This window comes from Protomyctophum bolini, assembly GCF_963924005.1.
Source record: "Protomyctophum bolini genome assembly, chromosome: 5".
Lineage (NCBI taxonomy): Eukaryota > Metazoa > Chordata > Actinopteri > Myctophiformes > Myctophidae > Protomyctophum > Protomyctophum bolini.
In genome coordinates this window covers 24,193,524-24,215,308 of record NC_137866.1, presented here as the reverse complement: position 1 = coordinate 24,215,308, position 21,785 = coordinate 24,193,524, and the positions used below count along the sequence as shown (strand labels likewise).

Here is a 21,785-nt window from a genome sequence, read left to right as displayed (position 1 = left end):
ATGCCACTAAATCACCGATTAAATGGGCCTCCTGTGGATCATTGATCCATGAGTCCCAGAGTGGGGAGGGGGGGGGGGGGGAGATGTGGGACCCCCCCCCCCCCCCCCCACACACACACACACACACACACACACACACACACACACACACACACCCCTCAAGAAAGTCATCTGTTCCTCCCCCAGAGATCCAGCCTCATGCTGCATGCTGCTGGCCAAGCCCGACTGACTGAATCCTCCAGGCTTGTGGTTGACATGAGGGGGGAAAGAGGAGCAGACTTGGCCGGATCAACGCTTTGGAGCGGTGGCTGCATTCCTCCTCCGTCTCTCTGTCTTCCTTCTGCCGGTTCTTCCTACTCTCTCTCTCTCTCTCTCTCTCTCTCTCTCTCTCTCTCTCTCTTTTCACCCCCCTATCCGTCTCCATTTCCTGTATACCTCCGTCCCCAGTGGGGTTGTCAGACAGGATTGCGGCTGTTTCCTCCCCCCCCCCCCCAATGTCCTGGATGGCTAGTGGAGAGCCCCCCCCTTCCTCTCATTCTGACTGTCTCCTATAACCTCCATCATCTGTCTGTTTTGGAACATCCCTCTCAATAGTTCTATCCCATTTTAGACCCCCCCCCCCCCCCCGAGTTAAAAACATTCACTTTGAAAGAATTATACATTCAAAGATTTGTGTCACATTCTTTTTTGCCATTTTTCAAAAAATAGCAGACCTACAAGCTCGTAGCGTGCCACTCGGTGGCGCGCTATGAGCTTGTAGGTCTGCTATTTTTTCAATAGCTAAATTACAACATATGTAATGTTTAAAACACCAAAAGGGGTTTCCCGCCCAAAGTGGGCTATTTTAGGGAGAGAAGGCCAGCAAATGTTTTACCATTACCAACCACTCTGTATGGAAAAACATAGTCAACTTTTTTTGTTGTTGCTGTCTATCAACATTCTTTGCAGAACCTGTGTTTTTTGGGGGCATTGTTGGTATGATTGGGGGTGTCTTTTGATTGTGAATTGACAACCAAATCACTTATTTTTGTGTTGTACACAATCAACATTTGCTCGTTATAAGCCAATTCCACGCCATGTAGAATTTGTGTTCTGAGATCAATTGTGAGACACATTGAGATGAAAGGAGAGCTGAGTGGCATGGCTCTTCACTATACTTCCTCCTCGTCCCTATTTGGTAGTGTGTGTGTGTGTGTGTGTGTGTGTGTGTGTGTGTGTGTGTGTTTGGGGCTAATGGAGGTGGTGCAGTGGAGAGGGCCCGATAAACATATCTAGTAATTACCTCTGAGTCACTCTCTGATCTTATCCAAAATGTTGGCCCACTGATTCTTTCTGTTGGCATGGTGAAAGGCAGACGGACGGCATTGTGAAGTACTGGGAACGAGCAGGAACGCGACACACACACACACACACACACACACACACACACACACACACACACACACACACATACGCACGCACAATATGTATTTCTTTTGTTCGTTTGCAACTGTGACATGATCAAAATATTATGTTGTATTTCTTGTGCAGGACTACCCCAAGAACCGGCACCCGGGCTGGAGCCGAGGATCAGTGGCTTACCATGCAGGTGAGGTCTCCGTCTCTCTCTCTCTCTGTGTGTGTCTCTCTCTCTCTCTCTCTCTCTCTCTCTCTCTCTCTCTCTCTCTCAGAGTCATACTTCATTGACCAGGGTCCCTCCTCCGGGCGTCCAAATTTCAGCCAAAAATAGCTGATCCGCCGAAAATCAGTTCAGTGAACGTTTGCCCCCGGTATAAGCGACACTATAGTGTTCATTTTATTTTATTGTCATCTCTGCATCTCTCTCTTCCTCTTCTCGTATTTTCCACATGAGTATGTGAAACCCTCCCCCCCCCCCCCCCCCCCCCCCCTCCGACACAGTTTATAGTCATATTTTGTAGTAGTTTATAGTCATATTTCGATCAGATAGAACTTCCCGTGAATACATACACCCACCCATCTAGCTGTTTTTAGAAAATCCCCAACATCTCAGGGCACCACCATCTCATCTGGATGTTGAGGTGCCCAGCCAGCACAGACTTATCTCAATCTCAATCGCTCTATCTGCAGGAGGAGCAACACGGAGCCTCTCCCCCCCCAACAAAACACAGCGTTAAAGCTATGCCTCCTCCTATTATGCACAGACCTGGTTGTTTTTATGACAACAGCCCCCCCACTATCGCTAAAGGCATCTGCCCCCAAGCCTCCCTCACGGCTGCGCTCCTATAGCCCATTTTGGGCGGAAACCCCCTTTTGGTGTTTTAAAACATTGTTATAATTTAGCTATTGATGAAAATAGCAGACCTACAAGCTCATAGCGCGCCACCGAGTGGCGCGCTACGAGCTTGTAGGGTCTGCTATTTTTGAAAGAATCGTGAAAATGTGGCCGCAAATATGGAATATATATATATTTTTTTAATAACGTTTTTAACTCAAATCTTTGCTTCTTGGGGAGGTCCCTGGAACAACATATACTTTTTCGGGTCCTTGACATGAAATATTGAACAACCACGGATATAGAAATATGAGGTTTTTCCGGGGAAAAAAATACATTATACGGGGCCTAAATGGGCTATAGACTTCAGCACCCCGACCGCTATCAGTGGCTACGAGATAACCCGTCACATGCAGCTTGCTGTGACAGGGGGAGGTATAGTGGAGGCGCTATAGCTCGGTGGTTGTTATCATTGTGAACAACAGGCCACACTAGTTTTTTTGTCTGCCAATCTGCTGTGCTACACTCACTGTCACCATCGGGATCTGAGTGAGTGAGCGAGCTGCTGACTGTTATCTGCTATTCCCCTGCTTTATAAGGGATCACATTGTTGAGGTCTGTACAAGGGGATTTGCCTTAAAATGATACGCGCGCACACACACACGCACGCACACGCCCACACACACCAACCACACAATGTAATATTCATGAAACTGTCCGGTGCAGGAGCTTTGTTATTGTTTGAGAAAAAGAGTATATCATTGTATTTTTTAGGCAACGTTCTATACATATATGCTTCCATTTGGTTGACCTTCTAATGATTAGAAGGTATGAGAAAGTCTCATGATAGTCGATTAGAATCTAATCGACTATCATGAGACTTTCTCATACCCGTTGTGCATTCCGCTCATGTTTGGACTTAATGTTTATATTCCTGTACTTCCCCCAACGAGGGTATATTTTATACATTAATACTAATACCACTTGATGCCGTGTGTCCCACTTGGGGGGGAAAGGAAAGGAAAGGTACTATGTTTACCCAGGGTTAACTGGACTAAGCTCAAGAACTTGTTTACAGCCAGGCCCTGCTCATGGTAGAGGTTCAATGCCTTGTCCAAGGGCACTTCAGCGGTGGTAGTTTTTTAACGTGCCGGTCCGGGGATACAAACTATAGCGACCTTCCGATATCAAGACTGCTCCGCTGTGGACGATGTGTCTGTGCTGAGTGGCCAGTCAGTCGTTCAGGCTATAGTCTCACCGTGCCCGTCCCAAAGGTCTGAGCGCTGCGGTCTGCCTTGGTTTGGCTGCTGTGCACTGGATGCCACAGAAATGTGCACGCCCCAGCACAGCTCCCATTAATCTTATTTGTTAGAGACTAAAATGATGTATGTGGTTTTCCACGCTGTGCGTATGGGTTTTTCTTTGGCCTTCCCATGCTTTGGGTTGAGACGCCGGCTCTGGTCCAGCTACTCTTCTTCGCTGGTCGCAGCGCCTCTTCCCCAGTGTTGGTTGTAACGAATGACCCAAAGTAACGCAATTAGGTAATAATATTACTTTCACAAGTAACGTATAGTGATGTATGAATAATCAGATTTTGTAACTAAATAAAACAATATCTCTTTTAAGTATTTGGCTTATCTTGTAAAAAGAAAAGAGAGATTGCTCATTCTTCAAACCACCATATGGTTTATACTTTGCCAGGTTGTGCAACATATTCGGTCAGTTTAATTTGCAGAAGAGCTCACCTCGCACAGCTGCATGGTGTAATGAACCTTGATTCTGCGATGGGACACATAAGTGCCAGCTTTGCAGACGATACAATAATGCTTCCCATTTGGTCACGACTAAGACGGAAATGGTGGAATTTCGGCATTTTCATTCATTCAAGGAGAGCTCAGGCTCAGTGCAGCCGCAGCAGCGAACCTCTCCTTTGACCTGACTGGGCGAGGAGCGCAGCAGAGTTGAGTTAATAATAATACACAATACAGTGTGTATCCAACCAAACCATTTGAACGTGCATTGTAAAATACATATGCTATATAATACACAGATACACTCGCAAAACCCCGGACATTTGAAGGAAATGATTAAATCCCCCCGCCCCCCCCTGACAGGCCCCCAAAAGAGGTCATGTCCGGGTAAAAGAGCACATGTGGTCACCCTATTGAAAGTTATGTTGGTTTTGTCATGGGCCTGGAGATGGTATGGTGTTACACAACATGCGTTAAGTCGTCCGATTTATAACTTCAACCATTGATGCAGAAACAACAAAATGAACCTTAAACGTGTGACACACTGTCTTCAAACATTCCGTCCGCCTGTTAGCAAAGACGGAAGCATAATCATGTTTGTTGTGTGAGCCTTGTCTAAGATACCCATATAAGGGCAGCTAGGGCACCGGAAATGACCTAACCAACTTCCGGGAAACCAGAACAAATATATAATTTTAGCCAAATAAGTAAATGTCAAACACAAATAATGGCAGTCACACTCCCACCAAATCACCATCTTTGGGATTTCCCCCCTCTTTAAATATCATCAAAGCAAGATTGACATTGTCCGCTTGAAGCAGTGCAACCTTTTAGCATACGACAGTCAAGCAGTGTACAAAAATACCCCTGACACTTATTCTGCCTCAAGCAGTAAAACAGATTCTCGTACAGACTTTACAAAACAAATCGAAAACAAATCGTGTTTAGTACACTCTTAATAAATTCATAATGCCAATATTCTGACCTTTTGCTTTAACCTTTACAAGACTGTAACCATTTTCCTTTCTGTATATATATATTATTGCACAAACGTGCAAGTCAACGTTGGCCAGACATTTGCAGTCAAACGATAACCCTAACGTGATACTTGATTTAGTCATCTTAAAATATGAATGTACATTTCATCCAACGTTCACCTTTTAATGCACAGCATCATGTAACTTGTGGTACGATAAAACCTTATTAACCTTAACCTTATTCACCATTTGATGTACAACAAATATGGATGTGATCTGAAATTCTGAATTAACTTTTAAATATACTGTAGATACTGCATTTCTTTCTCCTGTTTGGATCATTAGTAGGCATGTAACGATTCACACGATTCGCATCACGATATGAGGTTCACGATACGATTTTTCACGATATTAAGATATATATATATTAAAGAAAAGTTAGTGAGATTTTTTATTTAACTACATTACTTTTGACAGTGCATAAACATAATTGCCTTCCTTGATGAGCATCAACGACCATCACCTGGGCACAGTCACAGACACACTAGGGCTGTCAGTTCACCTCTATAATCCAATTCGAATTTCATTGCTTCATTATTTGTAATTTTCGAAAATATTCGAATATTTACATTGTTTATTTTAGCTCATATTTAGCCTATAATAATACACGTGGCTGGCATGTCTTGTGAGTTTTGGGAAGTGCATAGTTTTGACAGGTCTGCCTGCTGTGGACAGTGAAACCCTGACCATTAAACACGGGCAGACGCAACGATAAAGTCTATCATTCATTGTGAAGCCAGCAACATGTTGATGCAAACAGACGTGTACAGTAGCTGCTCGGCCTGCTCCAAATGATATTAGCATTCGTCTGTGTCTGCCCGTGTAAACGCAGCATCGAGTGTGAGGGTTGGGGAACGGATGGAAAGTAGTGTACCATAGTGTTATTAAGGAGGACTCCTTGGCTTCTAACGATATGGACCAGAGTTAAACTAATGTTAGCTCCCATGCTAACTAGTTGCTACCCTCGTCAGAAACAACAGCACAGATCGGGTGGAAGATGCTGATATCACTTTGCTTGTGCCCATGGATGGGAAATGAGATTTAAAAGGCTATAGAAGCGTGGATGAAAGGCAACCACAGATGTGCAATAAAGTTGTGTCGTGATACTGTATTATGATTTTCGTTCTACCGGCGATTTCTGTCTGTGTAGTATACTAGTATCTATGTATGTGTTACAAGGGTTTGTGTGTCTGTGACTAAATGTGTTTACAACAGCCAGTAAGCCCGCCCACCCTGTAGACTGTCTCTGATTGGCTTACCCTGAAATCTGGCCCTACGTTAGCCAATCAATGACCTCTTCTGCGACGTGACCGGACGTGCACCTTTTCACATGCAGTGGAAGCGGCCGGGGAGATTTCACAGCGGTAGATTCGTTACTCAATACATTTAGTGAGCGGATAAAATAACATAAAACAAAATAAAAATATTAAATTGAATTAATAAATGATAAAAGCTCCATTCGAATGGCAATTTTAGCTTTCAAATATATATATATTTTTTAATATTCGAATTTCTTTCATATTATGAAATTCGTTCTGACAGCCCTAATACACACACAGCTCCCCTCTACAGTGCTCTGAAAGTGACTCTCATTTCTCTCCAAAAGCACTTGAATATGATGGAATATGACGAAAGCTCACATTTCACTTCACACACTAGCCCCCTAAAAAAGTAAGGGGGGGGGGGGTGGAAAATCGATTTCTTAAATTTCAATGAATCGATTAATATCGATATATCGATATACGATATATCGTTACATGCCTAATCATTAGTCTTAAATACCTTTGAGGGGTGTACCAGAGACAGGCCAGACCAGCATGACCTATGACCTTGAAACCCCAAAGGAGCAGTGGTTTAAAGGACCACTTCACCACTTTTCAACCTATCTTCATATAATAGGTCCTCACTAATAATCATGAAAAAATGGCGCAGTGTTTTCCTACTCGGTCTGTGTCTCATAGGAGGGCTGTGGGCAGTTCAGAAACCGTCTTCCAGTGACATCATCGATGGGGAATACACGCCAATAAAAACTGCAGGCTTTCTAGTCCTGAAAAGTTGCAATGCAAAAAATGGAAGCCATCGTTCTCACGATAATAAAAATCTAAACATTTTTGTAAAAAGAAAAAGTTGTTTAAAAAATTATCTGCCTAATGATGATGTCACTGGAAGACGGTTAGTCTTCCAGCCCTTGGTCAGGAGGTCTACCATTCTTTCCTCCCACCTTAGCATCCTTTAACCCATTTTGGGGCGGGAAACCCTTTTGGTGTTAGCATTATGTTATGCTTTACCTATTGAAAAATAGCAGATCTACAAGCTCATAGTGCGCCACCGAGTGGTGCGCTACGAGCTTGTAGGTCTGCTATTTTTGAAAAATCGAAGAACGACTGACATAGAAACATAGATTTTTCAGAAAACTGTCAAAATGGGTTAAAAGCATCTCTCTTTTCCTGTGCTCCTTGAAATTTGTGTTTTCCTTCCTTTTGTGATGGTTTTCCATTTAGTTCCTGATTTTATTTCCTAGATGCTTCCACTTTCGTCTCCTTGCATTTGAAGGCCCTTTGTCTTTCTTGTTGCCTACTTTCTTGGTGGACTTCTTCTGGCCATTAGCTGCTACTTTCTTGGCTACACCTGTGTGAAGTGAGGGGCGTTCTTATCATCGTACAGTACATCGTCATGCATCATCTCCTATACTGGCCAATCAGAATGCCTGTTTTCCACAAATGTACGTCATATTTGGCGGACTTTTGACCTCATTTCTCCTTTCATTGTCGACGGCAAATATGAGACGTGTGTGGTGGACGAGATGACGTAAATTCTCCCTTTCATTGTCGACGGCATTTAATGTTTGCGTTTTGTTGTGGGGACAAAAGCTGTATATAGGAGGCGCTAGCGCGCCCCTCAGAAATGGGAATGTAATGGAAGCACATCTATACTTTCTCATTGAGAAAGGCTGAAAAGTGAAAAAAAAAAGTGTAATATTATAATGTATTATTTATTGATTATTAATCACGTATGGTAAATTCAGGACTGTGCACAGAAAGTAGTAGTGTGGAATATAACTTACTTTTAATTCAAAGTTATGTATATATATATATTTTTTCCCAACACGGCTCCTCGCATCTCCTCCAACGCAGCCTTGGTTTTTCATGGAGCTGCTCGAGAACCTCAGAAATTGCACGCATGCACTCCTTGGCAGACCGTGAATACAAAACGTACACACACCCCAAACATTATATATGGCAAGGCAACGTAACCACAGGCAGGATCTGTTAAAAGGAGGAACGCTTTAAGTTTATTACCTTACTTTCCAATGCTTGGCATGAGCCAAAGAATGCAGCGAAAAAGGTGTTTCTATGCAGTTTGTTAGCTGACTTTTTATGGGTGGTTTTTTAGGTCTGTATCCATAAGTCTAAAAGGTCTGCCAGACTATCCCTTAGTATGGAATTTATATGTTGACCAAATCTCACAGGACACTTTTTGTCATATGCCGTGCTAAATGCATGACACTGCTCCTGTTGTAATGTGTATATGTTTTGTCCAGGTATAGCTCTATCATACTGGCTTTTAAAAATAAAGGTTTGGTGCGGCTGTCTTTTATCCCATTTAGGCCTGACGTCGAAATAAAAAAATAAGTCTTAAAAATCCTGACAGTTTTCTGAAATACCTATGTTTCTATGTCAGTGGTGCTCAGCATTTCATGTCAAGGACCCCAAAAATAATATGTAATTGGCCACTGACCCCCATCTGAAAATATGTTGTTCCAGGGACCCTCCCAGAAGCAAATATTTTAGTTAAAAATGTTCGCTCTGAAATATATATTCAATGATTTGCGCCACATTTTAATCATTTTCAAAAATATCAGATCTACAAGTTCGAGTGGCGCGCTACGAGCTTGTAGTTCTGCTAGATTTTTCAATAGCTAAATCATAACATAATGTTTAAAACACCAAAAGGGGTTCCCGCCAAAAATGGGTTAAAAATGTGCTTATTGATTATTGGGCATTATTATTATTATTATTATTAAATATTATATTATTGACTTCTAAGGCTATCATTTGACTCACAATAATATTCCAGATATACAGAACACAAATGTCCGGCCAAGCATATCCGTGTGTTCTCTTATAGCTTCTGTAGTTTGAGCTTTTTGTGGGCCTCTGGCTTTTTGTGCTTCACCTGTTCCTTTACCTCCTGGCTCTGGCGTGTTCATCCCTTTTTTGGTGTTAGCATTACGTTATGCTTTAGCTATTGAAAAATAGCAGATCTACAAGCTCGTAGCGCGCCACTCGGTGGCGCGCTATGAGCTTGTAGGTCTGCTATTTTTGAAAAAAATCAAAGAACGACTGACATAGAAACATACAGTAGCTGTCAGGATGTAGAAGACATTTTTAGAATCTGATCTCAGGTCAGAATGGGTTATATTGGGAGCTGGCACCGATGTATAGGCCGACAATCGGTATAGGGGCCAATATTTGCCTTGTTAACTGACGTCGGCGCGCCGGTAAAAAAAACTTGACTTTCACTGATGGCAGTATAGCCGATGTTCTGCTCTGTAGCCAAATCCGGTAATACACCCGTGTACGGAGATGTGTGTATGTATATATATATATATATATATATATACAGGCTCACCGTTTCAACTTGAGACAGGACAGACTTTTTTTTTCTTTTTCTTTAGTTTCCAGTTTACCAAACTATATAATCCACAAGTTAGTGACGGTGTGGGGGCGCTATAGTGAATAATATCCTTGCGCAGCGCGAGGTAATTAACGCCAGCTGCAAACGATCAGCGGTTTTTAATTGTGTGATTAACGGGATTATATATATATATATATATAAATAATTTTGGGCCAAATAAATGCTGTTTCTACAGGTCAAATGGGCCTTGGGCTCTGACGGGAACAGACAGACAGACATCCAGGTAGTGAGTGCTCCTAAAGGTCCCTTTTAGAATGCCCCCCCCCCCCCATCAATGACTCACACATTGTGACTCAACACCCTTAGCTGAGGGCCGGTGTACTGACTGCCACCCTCATGACGTGACGACCACACAATCTTAACTTTGTTGCTCAATTTAGCGTGTACAAGTATGTACGGTACAACAGTGGTTTCACCTGATCATTCATTGAGTCACTGTCTCAGTGACTAAACTATTGTGGCAGCATACTGTACATGGATACTGTACATGGTAAGATCCAGAGTCTTGATTTAACTCTTGAATTACAAAATGGACCTGTACAGACGGTACAGTAGGCTGACAGGAAATGGGGAGAGAGATAGGGGGCGAGGGGGGGGTTGACATGCAGTAAAGGCCGTCGGGATCGCGAGTCGAACCCGCGGCACACTGCCAGACTGGATTACCAGCCAAGGTGCCTGGACCGCTGAGCTGTATTTTACAGCTAGGGCCTCCCAGCCATTATGGGCCCAAAAATGGCCGTTATTAACTCGGCTCGAATCTTTGATTGCAGTTTAAATCATATGGCAGCCGCACATGGACTCTATAGTAAAGTGTTAAGAACATGTGCAACCTCTGTGTGGTATTCTGGAATCATATATTTTTTTATATTTCATGTTTTAGGAGTCTGTGAAGTCGACGTTCCCTGGGGAGGGAAGCACAGTCTTTTCCAGACAAAACTCTCGTGTTACGAAGGCCGGTGCATTTTTCCCCCCATTCCCTGTTTTACTCCATCCGCAGCCAGGTTTCTGTAACAGCTCAGGAGCCAGAGGGCCTGCCCTCTCCACGCCCCAGCCGGTGTTTCCTCCAGCCCTGGCCCCCAGCTCCAGTTCTAGCCCTAGCATAGAGCGTCGCAGTCCCGCCCCCTTTCAGAACGACGAGTGGCCCAGGAAATTATTCTCCAAATAGTGTTGCCTTTATTTTCTTCTTTCAAATTATTTGATCGGCACAAAATATTGTGCTTGTTGTCATGATTTGTCACGATCCGAGTTGGCTTTGTCCGCGGCGTAACCGTCTTTATATAAATACTTTTTGAAAAGCCTATGGAGAAAATGAATGGAGAATCATTTCCTGGGCCACTCGTCGCTCTGAAAGGGGGCGGGACTGCGACGCTCTATAGCGCGCCACAGTCCCGCCCTGCGACGCTATAGAACTGCGACGCTCTATAGTAGCCCCTAGGATTAGCCTTGCATCAAACCCCTAGCAAAGTAGTTAACGTCATCTTCAACACCAGCTCTAGACATGCATACAGTCAAATGTTGTTTGTGTTAAATTAATAAAATGTTACATTTAAACTCCAAATGTTACCTTTCCATGCCCTCAGAGCAAACATTTTATACCCCATAATGATTTTCTTGTTTCCCATGTCTTTTAACCCATTTTGAGTGGGAACCCCTTTTGGTGTTACATACATTATGTTATACTTTAGCTATTGAAAAATAGCAGATCTACAAGCTCATATGAACTTGTAGGTCTGCTATTTTTGAAAAATCGTTAAAATGTGCCTCAAATCTTTCCGAAAATTGTCATGATTTAACACTTTTTTAAGTTGATTCAATGTTTGGATATTTCATATTTATTTTGTCAGACACCTTCCCTCCTATAAGCCCATCAAACCATGCTAGATTCATTGATTATATTATATTATATTATATTATATGCATTTATTTTGTAAGTCACCAGCACCTGGAATGTGTGTTTTCAATGAAGTTGAAGTTAAATGGGTTTGTATAGGCCTGTCTAATAAAGTAAATATTGAATGAGCAATGTAAAACTTGTCTGGTGTACAACTGTACATTAAACTAGATAAAGTGCCCTACATTAAACTAGATAAAGTGCCCCTCGGGGCACAGGTCTCCACCAGGGCAGGTCAGGTTGTGGCCTCCTGGTGGCGCTATAATAGACCTATAATTGCCTTGGATGGCAATTGGATGATTTCAGGCATTTTGTTCCAAAAATGTGTTTTGCAAAAATCCACCTGTTGGTGGCGCTATAACTGGGGCAAGAGGTTCAGCGTTGGCATCCAGGGAAGTGCGTGTGTGCAAAAACTTGGCATCGACCGGGGTTGACGGTGCGAGTAAACGTTAAAATGATCCCAGAAGTGTTGTAAGTGAAATAAGAATTTGATTGTGTATTCTCAAAAACTTGTTGAAACCCAAAGTATTGATTGATGAAGTGTCACTAAAAGTCTTGTTTGATACAGTGCCAGCCAACGTTGAGCTGAAAGGTACTTCAAGCTCAAGTGATTACCTCACCTTAGGCTACATGGAGAGTAGCAAAAGATGTTCATCATTTTTTTTTTCAGTTAACGGTGTAGAGACAGAATTGGATATGAAGTGCAGAATGACACATCAATAACAACAAAGGGGACGTTTAAAAACTCACGCCGCTCTAATTCACCCCCTGACTTGACCCGCTGCTCTGCATTACAATCATCTAAACGCACACACCTGCCTCAACTACTGTAGGCCAAATGTCACAGTGACCTCTTCTAATCAAGGAGGCCTTTTGATATAGGGGTCCTTAAATCTTTCAAAAATAAAGCCTTTCAAACATTCTAACACACAAACACCCTCCCCGATACTGCACATTTTAACGTCCACGGGTGTCCCACTTGGGTCCGCATCAATATGCCGACGGTCCATTGGTCCGATCGACAACCTACCTCAAACCCTCACCCTAACCCTAACCTCCCCCGGGGCAGACACCTAAACCTAACCACCCACCCTCTCCCGACCCCCAGCGCACCTCGTCCGTCGGATCATCGGGTGCTTCCCGTCCCAATTATTGTATATTTTCAAGCACGTGAAGTATTATTCTAAATGATTTACCGGTTTACCTTCCAATGCTAAACACGCTTTAGATTCCAAAGCCCCGACCCGACTCAGCTATTTTTAACCCTGCACACAACCCGCTCCTGTGCTGGTGTGGCTCCAGTGTTTGCCTAGTGTGTGTGTGGTGTTGTGACAGGGCCCCGCATGGGAGCGAGTAATGATACAGTGTCTCCGTCTCCCCTCCCCCGTGCTACAGATAGAGATTGTTTAAACAGTATCCTGAGCCGGTGGACGGGTCCCATGACAACTCCATAAATATTTACCAGCAGGCAGCCACGACGCCGCTGCGCTCGAGGAGAGCAGTGTCTGCAGGCTACCTTCGGCAATGTTTTTCTTTTGCCTTTTTTCCTCCTCCTCATTGTTGTCTCTCGTCGCAACTCCTACGGTGTGTGTTGTTTTCGATGTGTTCCCACTGGATGATGATGATGATGATGATTTTTTTTTGGAGGGGGATGTCCTTGAGAGTTGTTAGGAACCGGAGGTGTTTTGTAAAAGAATATATATGGAATAGTGTTTTTGGTAATTGTGAGTGTGAGGTTGAACGATTGTATTGTAAGTGCATTCAGGTAAATAGTTTTCAAGATGGGGGAAAAATGTGTCTATATACCGGTACTCGCCAATGTCGCCATGTCATGTTCAGTTGCGTTGCTAGTATTTTCTAAGCATGGAGAAATGCCCTCCATTGGTAACCTTGCTAATTATTTCGGTGGCTGAAAACACCATGACGCTTTCCTTAAAAATCACACCCGTGTGAACTGAGTGGTGCAACTCCCCCCCCCCCCCCCTCTCTCTCTCTCTCTCTCTCTCTCTCATTAGCAGGCAACAGTATATAATACTATCTCTCTCTGTTTCTGGCAAACAGCGCCCCTACTGGTACTCAGTCATACTCGTGCTCATTAATACATACATACATAGGTGAACACGGCACATTGCTGGTTGTAGGAGTGGTTGCACCACTCAAAAAACCCGCTTCCAGACGCCCAGAGTTCAAAATATTTTAGATTTTTAGATTCTGATCTCAGGTCAAAATGGGTTATAAGCAGGGGCTTAACCCATTTTGGGGGCGGGAACCCCTTTTGGTGTTTTAAACATTATGTTATAATTTAGCTATTGAAAAATAGCAGATCTACAAGCTCATAGCGCGCCACCGAGTGGCGCGCTACAAGCTTGTAGGTCTGCTATTTTTGAAAAATCATAAAAATGTGGCGCAAATCTTTGAATATATATATATATATATTCTTTCAAAGTGAACGTTTTTAATTCAGGTCTAAATGGGTTAAAATAAAATCTATCTTATATCTCTGTCTCTTTTCTTTTTTCTTCTGACAGACGACGGGAAGATCTTCCACGGTAGCGGCGTCGGAGATGCTTTCGGTCCGCGGTGCTTCAAAGGGGACATCATGGGCTGTGGGATCATGTTCCCGCGGGACTACATCCTGGACGGTGAAGGTGAGGACGAGTCATGATGATGACACTAACTTTATGGATGGTGAAGTTCTTTGTTTTTTTTTCCTTACATTTTTATCCCACGATTTTGTAACCCATTTTTCACCCCTGTGTCAATCATCTAATGTGATCCTGGGCTCTACACACCCTCCACCAACCTAGTCCCCATATATGGAGGACATGGGGAGAGCAACGGACTTGAACTCATGCTTCCTTCATGCCTGAGTGTCCAAGTTGCTCCTTTTACACCTGACAGGGGGAGTTTCCCTGGTTGGACGTAGCGCGTGGAAGGATCACGTTATTCCAACCAGTTCCTTTCCCCTCCCCGGGTGGCCAGGGGGAGGCAGTTTAGAGACCAGGATTACTGCATGTTTTGTGTGAGGGTACACGGGGAGAACATGCAAACTCCACACAGAAAGGCCCCCCCCCCCCCCCATCTGAAAATATTTAGTTCCAGCGACCCTCCCAGAAGCAAAGATTTTAGTTAAAAACCTTCACTCTGAAAGAATATATATTCAAAGATTTACACCACGTTTTCACGATTTTTCAAAACTAGCACGCTATTAGCTTGTAGATCTGCTATTTTTCAATAGCTAAAGTATAGTTATAGCATGAATGGCCTTTATGTAAAGACTTTCCACGTTCTTAAAATGAAAGCCGTTGCACTACTCAAATTAGTTGTAACGTACTGTATCTCTAAGTAACAACCAAATATTTACGCAAGCCTTTACGCTTCACTCACTCCTTACTTAACAACGGAAGACCGCTTTGATTGATTCTATCATTGAATTCGTTGAATATAACAAATGACCTCACTTCTCACTCCTATGCACATTGTGAGATCACGACGTTTGCGATTGATGTCATTGTTGGCATTTATGCAAGACTCTGCTTCAAGAGAGAGAGATGGTACAGTATAGTGAAGAGAACGTCGGTAGGGCTTCTCCCCAGCCCTTTGTGTTGCCCTGCATTACCACGCAACTGGGTCCATGCATCTGACCTGAGATCAGATTCTACAAATGTCTTCCACATCATGACAGTTTTCTGAAAAAGCCTATGTTTCTATGTCAGACCTGCAAGCTTGTAGCGCGCCACTCGGTGGCGCGCTATGAGCTTGTAGATCTGCTATTTTTCATTAGCTAAAGCATAACATAATTGCGCAATGTAATTGGTGATATCATACAAATCCACCACGTGTGTGTGTAGGGCACAAAGTTGTTGTAGGATATGTGGGGATTATCTGACGAGGTACCATTTGAGTGGGCAAAACCTTACATATACTAAATAATACTAAATTGTTTATAGGGTCAATATAAGTAAAATAATATAGCCTTTCCACAGGAGTATCTTTTTATATTTTTCCAAAAAGAATACAAACAGCCAATAGCATATTACAAAGTTATCCCCCTCACTCGTGAAAATTCCGGGAGGAAAAACGGGCAAGCACCGGGGCGAGTAGTCCAGTATTCCATTGCACAGGGCTGTGACGATCGCACTGCAAGTGCATTGACAATTTTGTATACAAGCATAACCACTAGTATGATTCTTTTTTGTGATACTTGTTGCCTGTCCTGCACCTGCTCTACGGAAAGTGCAACAACCCTAACCCTAACCCAACAACCCTTTTAAAAACACTTCACTTCTTCACGACTGAACCCAAACAATTTATTTTAGCGACACGTTTTGACGTGTCGTTTTGAAGTCTTAAACACTCACACGTACACGCACGGGCATCTCGCATAAGCATTTGGCTATATCTGAATCAGGGTCTCACACATTTGTTGTTGTATTTGTAAAAAATATATATATTTTGCTTTATCAGTTATTTTAGAGTCGTAGAGCTCTTCACTGCTATACCGAACAAAGGCAATGCCTAAGCTACCACTCTCAAAAACTCGGGAACTGAGAGAACCAGTTGAAGGAATTAACCAGTTCTTTGTCGTGGAATCTCACTTTTGGAACGTTAAAGGACCAGTTCACCAATTTTCAACCTATCTTCATATAATAGTTCCTCACTAATAATCATGATAAAATGGCACGATTTTTTTCTACTCGGTCTGTGTCTCATAGGAGGGCTGTGGGCAGTTTAGAAACCGTCTTCCAGTGACATCATCATTAGGCAGATTTTCTTTTTAAAACAATTACATTACAATTACATTTTCATTATCGTCAGAACGATGGCTTCCATTTTTGCATTGCAACTTCTCAGGACTAGAAAACCCGCAGTTTTTATTAGCTTGTATTCCCCATCGACGATGTCACTGGAAGACGGTTTCTGAACTGCCCACACAGCCCTCCTATATGAGACACAGACCGAGTAGGAAAAAAATTGCACCATTTTTTTCATGATTATTAGTGAGGACCTATTATATGAAGATGGGTTGAAAAGTGGTGAAGTGGTCCTTTAACCCATTTTGGGGCGGGAAGTACCCCTTTTGGTGTTAGCATTATGTCATGCTTTAGCTATTGAAAAATAGCAGATCTACAAGCTCATTGCGCGCCACCGAGTGGCGCGCTACGAGCTTGTAGGTCTGCTATTTTTGAAAAATCGAAGAACGACTGACATAGAAACATAGCTTTTTCAGAAAACTGTCAGGATGTAGAAGACGTTCTTAGAATCTGATCTCAGGTCAGAATGGGTAAAGTATTTAACAAACGAACCCTCTCCTCCTCAGCAGACCTGGACGACTGGGACCAGCTCAACGTCCAGCCCAGGGGGCGGGGCAGCATCCAGAACGTCCTGTACCTCAACGACCAGGAGGAGGAGGAGGAGGAGGACAGTGACGAGCTGGAGCGCGGACCGGAGGGCAGGAAGGTCACGGTATGACCCATTCTGACCTGAGATCAGATTCATACGAGGTTTCCACTGGACACACACACACTGGTCTGATTAACCCATTCTGACCCGAGATCAGATTCTAAAAATGTCAGTCGTTCTTCGATTTTCTTCAAAAATAGCAGACCTACAAGCTCGTAGCCGAGCTTGTAGATCTGCTATTTTTCAATAGCTAAAGCACGACATGACGCTAACACCAAAATGGGTTCCCGTTCAGAATGGGTTAAGCCATTTAGACCCGAGTTAAAAACATTCACTCTGAAAGAATATTATATTCAAAGATTTGCGGCACATTTTTACGTTTTCTTTTCAAAAATAGCAGATCTACAAGCTCATGGCGCGCTATGAGCTTGTAGATCTGCTATTTTTCAATAGCTAAATTATAACGTAATGTTAAAAACACCAAAATGGGTTAAGAGAATTGGCCTTATTGTGTCTTTTTTTGGTCAGGTGAAACCTGACCTATAGAGCGTCGCAGTCCCTCTCCCTTTCAGAACAACGAGTGGCCCAGGAAATGAATCTCAATGCATTTTCACCATAGGCATTTCTTAAATTATTTATTTAAAGACCTTTTAAGCGTCGTACGAAGCCAACTCTTGTCGTGACAAATCATGACAACACACACAATATTTTGGACCAAACAAAGAATTAGAAAGTAGAAAAGAAACGGCAGGTTACAACAATCTTTTGTTGTTTTTCTTCTTTGTAATTATTTGTTTTGTTTTGTTTGTTTTTTTACTTTTAGTCTTTCCTCCCAACGTAGGTCGGAAGGGTCCACAGAATACAGCTCAGAGGAGCAAAGGGTATGGGAGTAGGGAGTAGGATTTAACGGCAATAAATTCCCTAATACTTTCAAGTCACAAACTGTTGCACGCTTTCATAGGATAGCACACGTAGCATCATGGTAAGGTCTGTGACCCTTTGTATCGCACACCGCGCGGTCTATTGAACCCACCCAACGCTCTCTCTGGCCTTCTAATGTGTCCCTTTAACACAAAATAGCAGACCCACAAGCTCGTAGCGCGCCGACCTTGTAGATCTGCTATTTTTCAATAGCTAAAGCATAGCATAATGGGTTAATTACAGAGGGTTGCCAGTGACGTGGAGCACTGTTTTACCCCTGGCCACACACGCCTCCCTCTCGACATGCTAGCGACTGGGGCCTGTTGGAAGTTTTGCAGAGCGAGTGCTATTATACTGTATATACAGTATGTGCCACGGAAACCCAAAGGGGTTGAGAATAGAAGGGGCCAGGTCATAATCCAGGGATTTGTCCATGTTTATTCAGCAGGACACATTACCCCAAAAGCTTTGTTCCTTGACATTACATGGGGGGGCGTGGCTGTGTGTGTGTGTGTGTGTGTGTGCGTGCACGTCGATAAGGCTGTATCAATGTAGAGCCACAGCGCACAGCCTCCAATATTGCTCAGTTCAAGCTCAGCCTTCATCCAAGGCCTAAAATTGAATAGATGTTAAGCCTTTCTTTTTCGAGTGGGAGGCGCTCTAACTTAAATGTTTGACAGACTCGGGGAACAAGTCAGCATCAGTAGTTGAAAAGCTTTTTCGATGCTCCTCTGATTTGCTACTGTGCTCTCCTTTCACAACAGGTTGATCACACAGAACCCCTTTTGGTGTTTTAAACATTATGTTATAATTTAGCTATTGAAAAATAGCAGATCTACAAGCCACTCGGTGGCGCGCTTCGAGCTTGTAGGTCTACTATTTTTGAAAAATCGTAAAAATGTGGTGCAAATCTTTGAATACCGTAATTTCCGGACTATAAGCCGCACCTGAATATAAGCCGCACCAGCTAAATTTAGGGGAAAAACCAAATGTGTACATATACAAGCCGCACTGGACTATAAGCTGCATAGAGGCCATAGCCGGCCATAGAGATAGATTTATTAGGTCCCCTAGTGGCCGTTAGCTGTAAAAATCCATAGATTAGCCGCACCGTTGTATAGGCCGCAGGTTTGAAAGCATGGGGAAAAAGTAGCGGCTTATAGTCCGGAAATTACAGTATATATTCTTTCAAAGTGAATGTTTTTAACTCGGGTCTAAATGGGATAAACATGGACTCTCTCCCGCCAGAAAAAACAACAGACATTACCTTTTAGACATGATCGCCTATTTGTTAAAATCCACACTGCATGATTATTTATGCTCTCAACCCGAAGATTGTTTTAGTATCGGTATATCTGGATCAGTGGAGATTGGAAACGTGCGCTCGTGTGCCAGTGTTGTTTTCGTTGACTAAAACTATGACGAAAAATGTTCGTCGACTACCTTTTTCCACTGACGAAAACTAAATGGAAACTAAATGAAAACTAAGCTATGATGACTAAAACTAAGACTAAATATACTGACAATTTCGTCAACAAATAAAAACTAGACTAAAATGTTAGGGAGGGACTAGTGGACAAGAGATCCAGTATAAGTCATTTTACACTTGGTTGCATGCTGAAAATATATCTACAAGCCCACAACGCGTCGCAGCTTGTAGATCGCAGCTTGTAGATCGGCTATTTTCAGCAAATGTAAAAAACAGTCATTACGACGCCGTCAAGGCCCGCCAAAATACATTTTAGTCGACTAAATCACCTGTAGATTTAGTCGACTACAATCGTATATTAGTCGACTAAAACTAGACTAACACTAAGACATTCCAGGTGACTAAAATGTGACTAAAACTAAATTAAAACTATTCAAGAGACTATGACTAAAGCTAAAATAAAAATGTGCTGCCAAAACCAACACTGTGCGTGCTGTGCGCGAGATGGAACATTGACTCAGTGGTGCCTCCTTGTGGCTCTCTCTTGCAGGTGTTCTTCACCAGGAACGGGAAGCTGATGGGTCGCAGGGAGGTGGTGGTGCCGCCCGGCGGCCTCTACCCCACCGTGGGAATGCTGAGCAGCGGAGAGAAGGTCAAGGTGGACCTGCATCCGCTCAGCGGTTGAGCCACAACAACACGACACGACTGTGAATGGACTACCGTTTTGCAGATGAAGACTCTGCATGTTGCCAATAGCCGCCGCCTCCACACTTGAGCTGATCAAATGAACTGGTGTAGTTGATCTTTTTTTTTTAAAACCAGGGTCACGCTGCAGCCCTCTTAGTGCACGTTTGCTCTTGTCTTCCTAAAGAAAAAACCACCTGGCTTTTTTATTTATATGACTTTCACTTATATATATATATATATATATATATATATATATAGATATATATATATATATCATGACAATGCGAGCACGTCGGTCTTCCTGGTCATAGGAGCATTGCACGAGAACCTCCAACTGTGGGCAACGTTATAACCAATTTTGGGCAGGAACCCCTTTTGGCGTTCATTCATCATGTCATGCTTTAGCTATTGAAAAATAGCAGATCTAACAAGCTCGTAGCGCGCCACTCGGTGGCGCGCTACGAGCTTGTAGGTCTGCTGTTTTTGAAAAGTCGAGAAGAACGACTGACACAGAAACATAGCTTTTTCAGAAAACTGTCATGATGTAGAAGACATCTTTTAGAATCTGATCTCAGGTCAGAATGGGTTAACATATATGGTCTGTGTGGGACCGGGCATAGCCTCTCCGCTGTACTGTAACCAGGCGCCAAACACCTCCCTTTTGGAGACATAAAGAAAGTCCATATAATTCTATGCAATCTCTTGAGCCATCATCATCATCATCATCCAAGTAGCTTTTTTTTTCTTTTTTCTTCTTCCTAGCCCTGTATATAAAGCAATACGGTTGTATGTCTCTGAAAAAACAGTGAGCCCCTTAAATCCCTCTCATGAGGTCTGGCACACTTTAGTTTATTTCATTTGTCACGGCCCCAAGCATAGCAGAGCGGGGCCAACGGCTTGTGTCGAGTCAGAGAACTAGTTGGCAGTTCATATCACAGGCACCATCCCCACCCACCCCCGCCCTCTCTCTCTCTCTCACACACACACACACACACACACACACACACACACACTTTCTCTCACACCCTGTGTGTTTCTCCGTGTCCCACTCCTTCTCACACTCTCTTTTCTTCTCTCTGGGAAAGGCTGCCCCCCTGTGATTGATCGTTGACCTACTGGTGAGGACCCAATTCAATTAAATTCAAAGGGCTTTATTGGCATGAGAAAACGTACGTTTACATTGCCAAAGCAGAAAGAACAATACAACAATAGAGCAATACAATCAAAACAAAAATGATGTACATTTGAAGGTCAGAATCTTCATTAGATCAAATTCTATGTACCAAGGTCACTCAATGCAGGTATAGTGCAGGAATATACACAATGATTAGTCTTTAGGGTGGTTGTGTTCCATTTGATATCCTTCTCCTATCACAGCAACTCACAAATCTTGCTGCTGTGTTTGCACATTGTTGTACTTTGCCCAGCAGATATGGGAGTTTTTTGTCATTGGTCATGTTTTCAAAATCTCTGTGTGGTTGTAATCTGTGGGAAGTATGTGTCTCTGATGTCTTGGTACAATGGACCCACTACCCGCCTACCCCCCCCCCCCCCTGTCCGTTTGTTAGTTCCACTATCTCAGAAAAGCATCCATTTTTGTTGTTGTTGTTGTTGCTATAAGCTTTGATGCAATTGGTTCACAGCAAGCTTCCATATCCACTGTTGGGCAAATCCGTGTCGGATAAAGTGGATTTTGGAAAAAGCACAGACTGATGATGGACACATTTCAGATCAG

General features: G+C 43.0%; 1 protein-coding gene across 1 annotated transcript in view; it reads left to right on the top strand.

The window, feature by feature from the left end:
* Positions 1-20,416, top strand: part of spryd3 (SPRY domain containing 3) — a 68,542-nt gene extending 48,126 nt beyond the window's left edge. The window contains 4 exon segments of the mRNA XM_080763946.1: positions 1,531-1,588; positions 14,139-14,258; positions 16,931-17,076; positions 19,914-20,416. Coding sequence (XP_080620072.1) covers positions 1,531-1,588; positions 14,139-14,258; positions 16,931-17,076; positions 19,914-20,048 — 459 coding nt within the window. The 3' untranslated portion in view covers positions 20,049-20,416.
* The last annotated feature ends 1,369 nt before the right edge of the window (positions 20,417-21,785 follow it).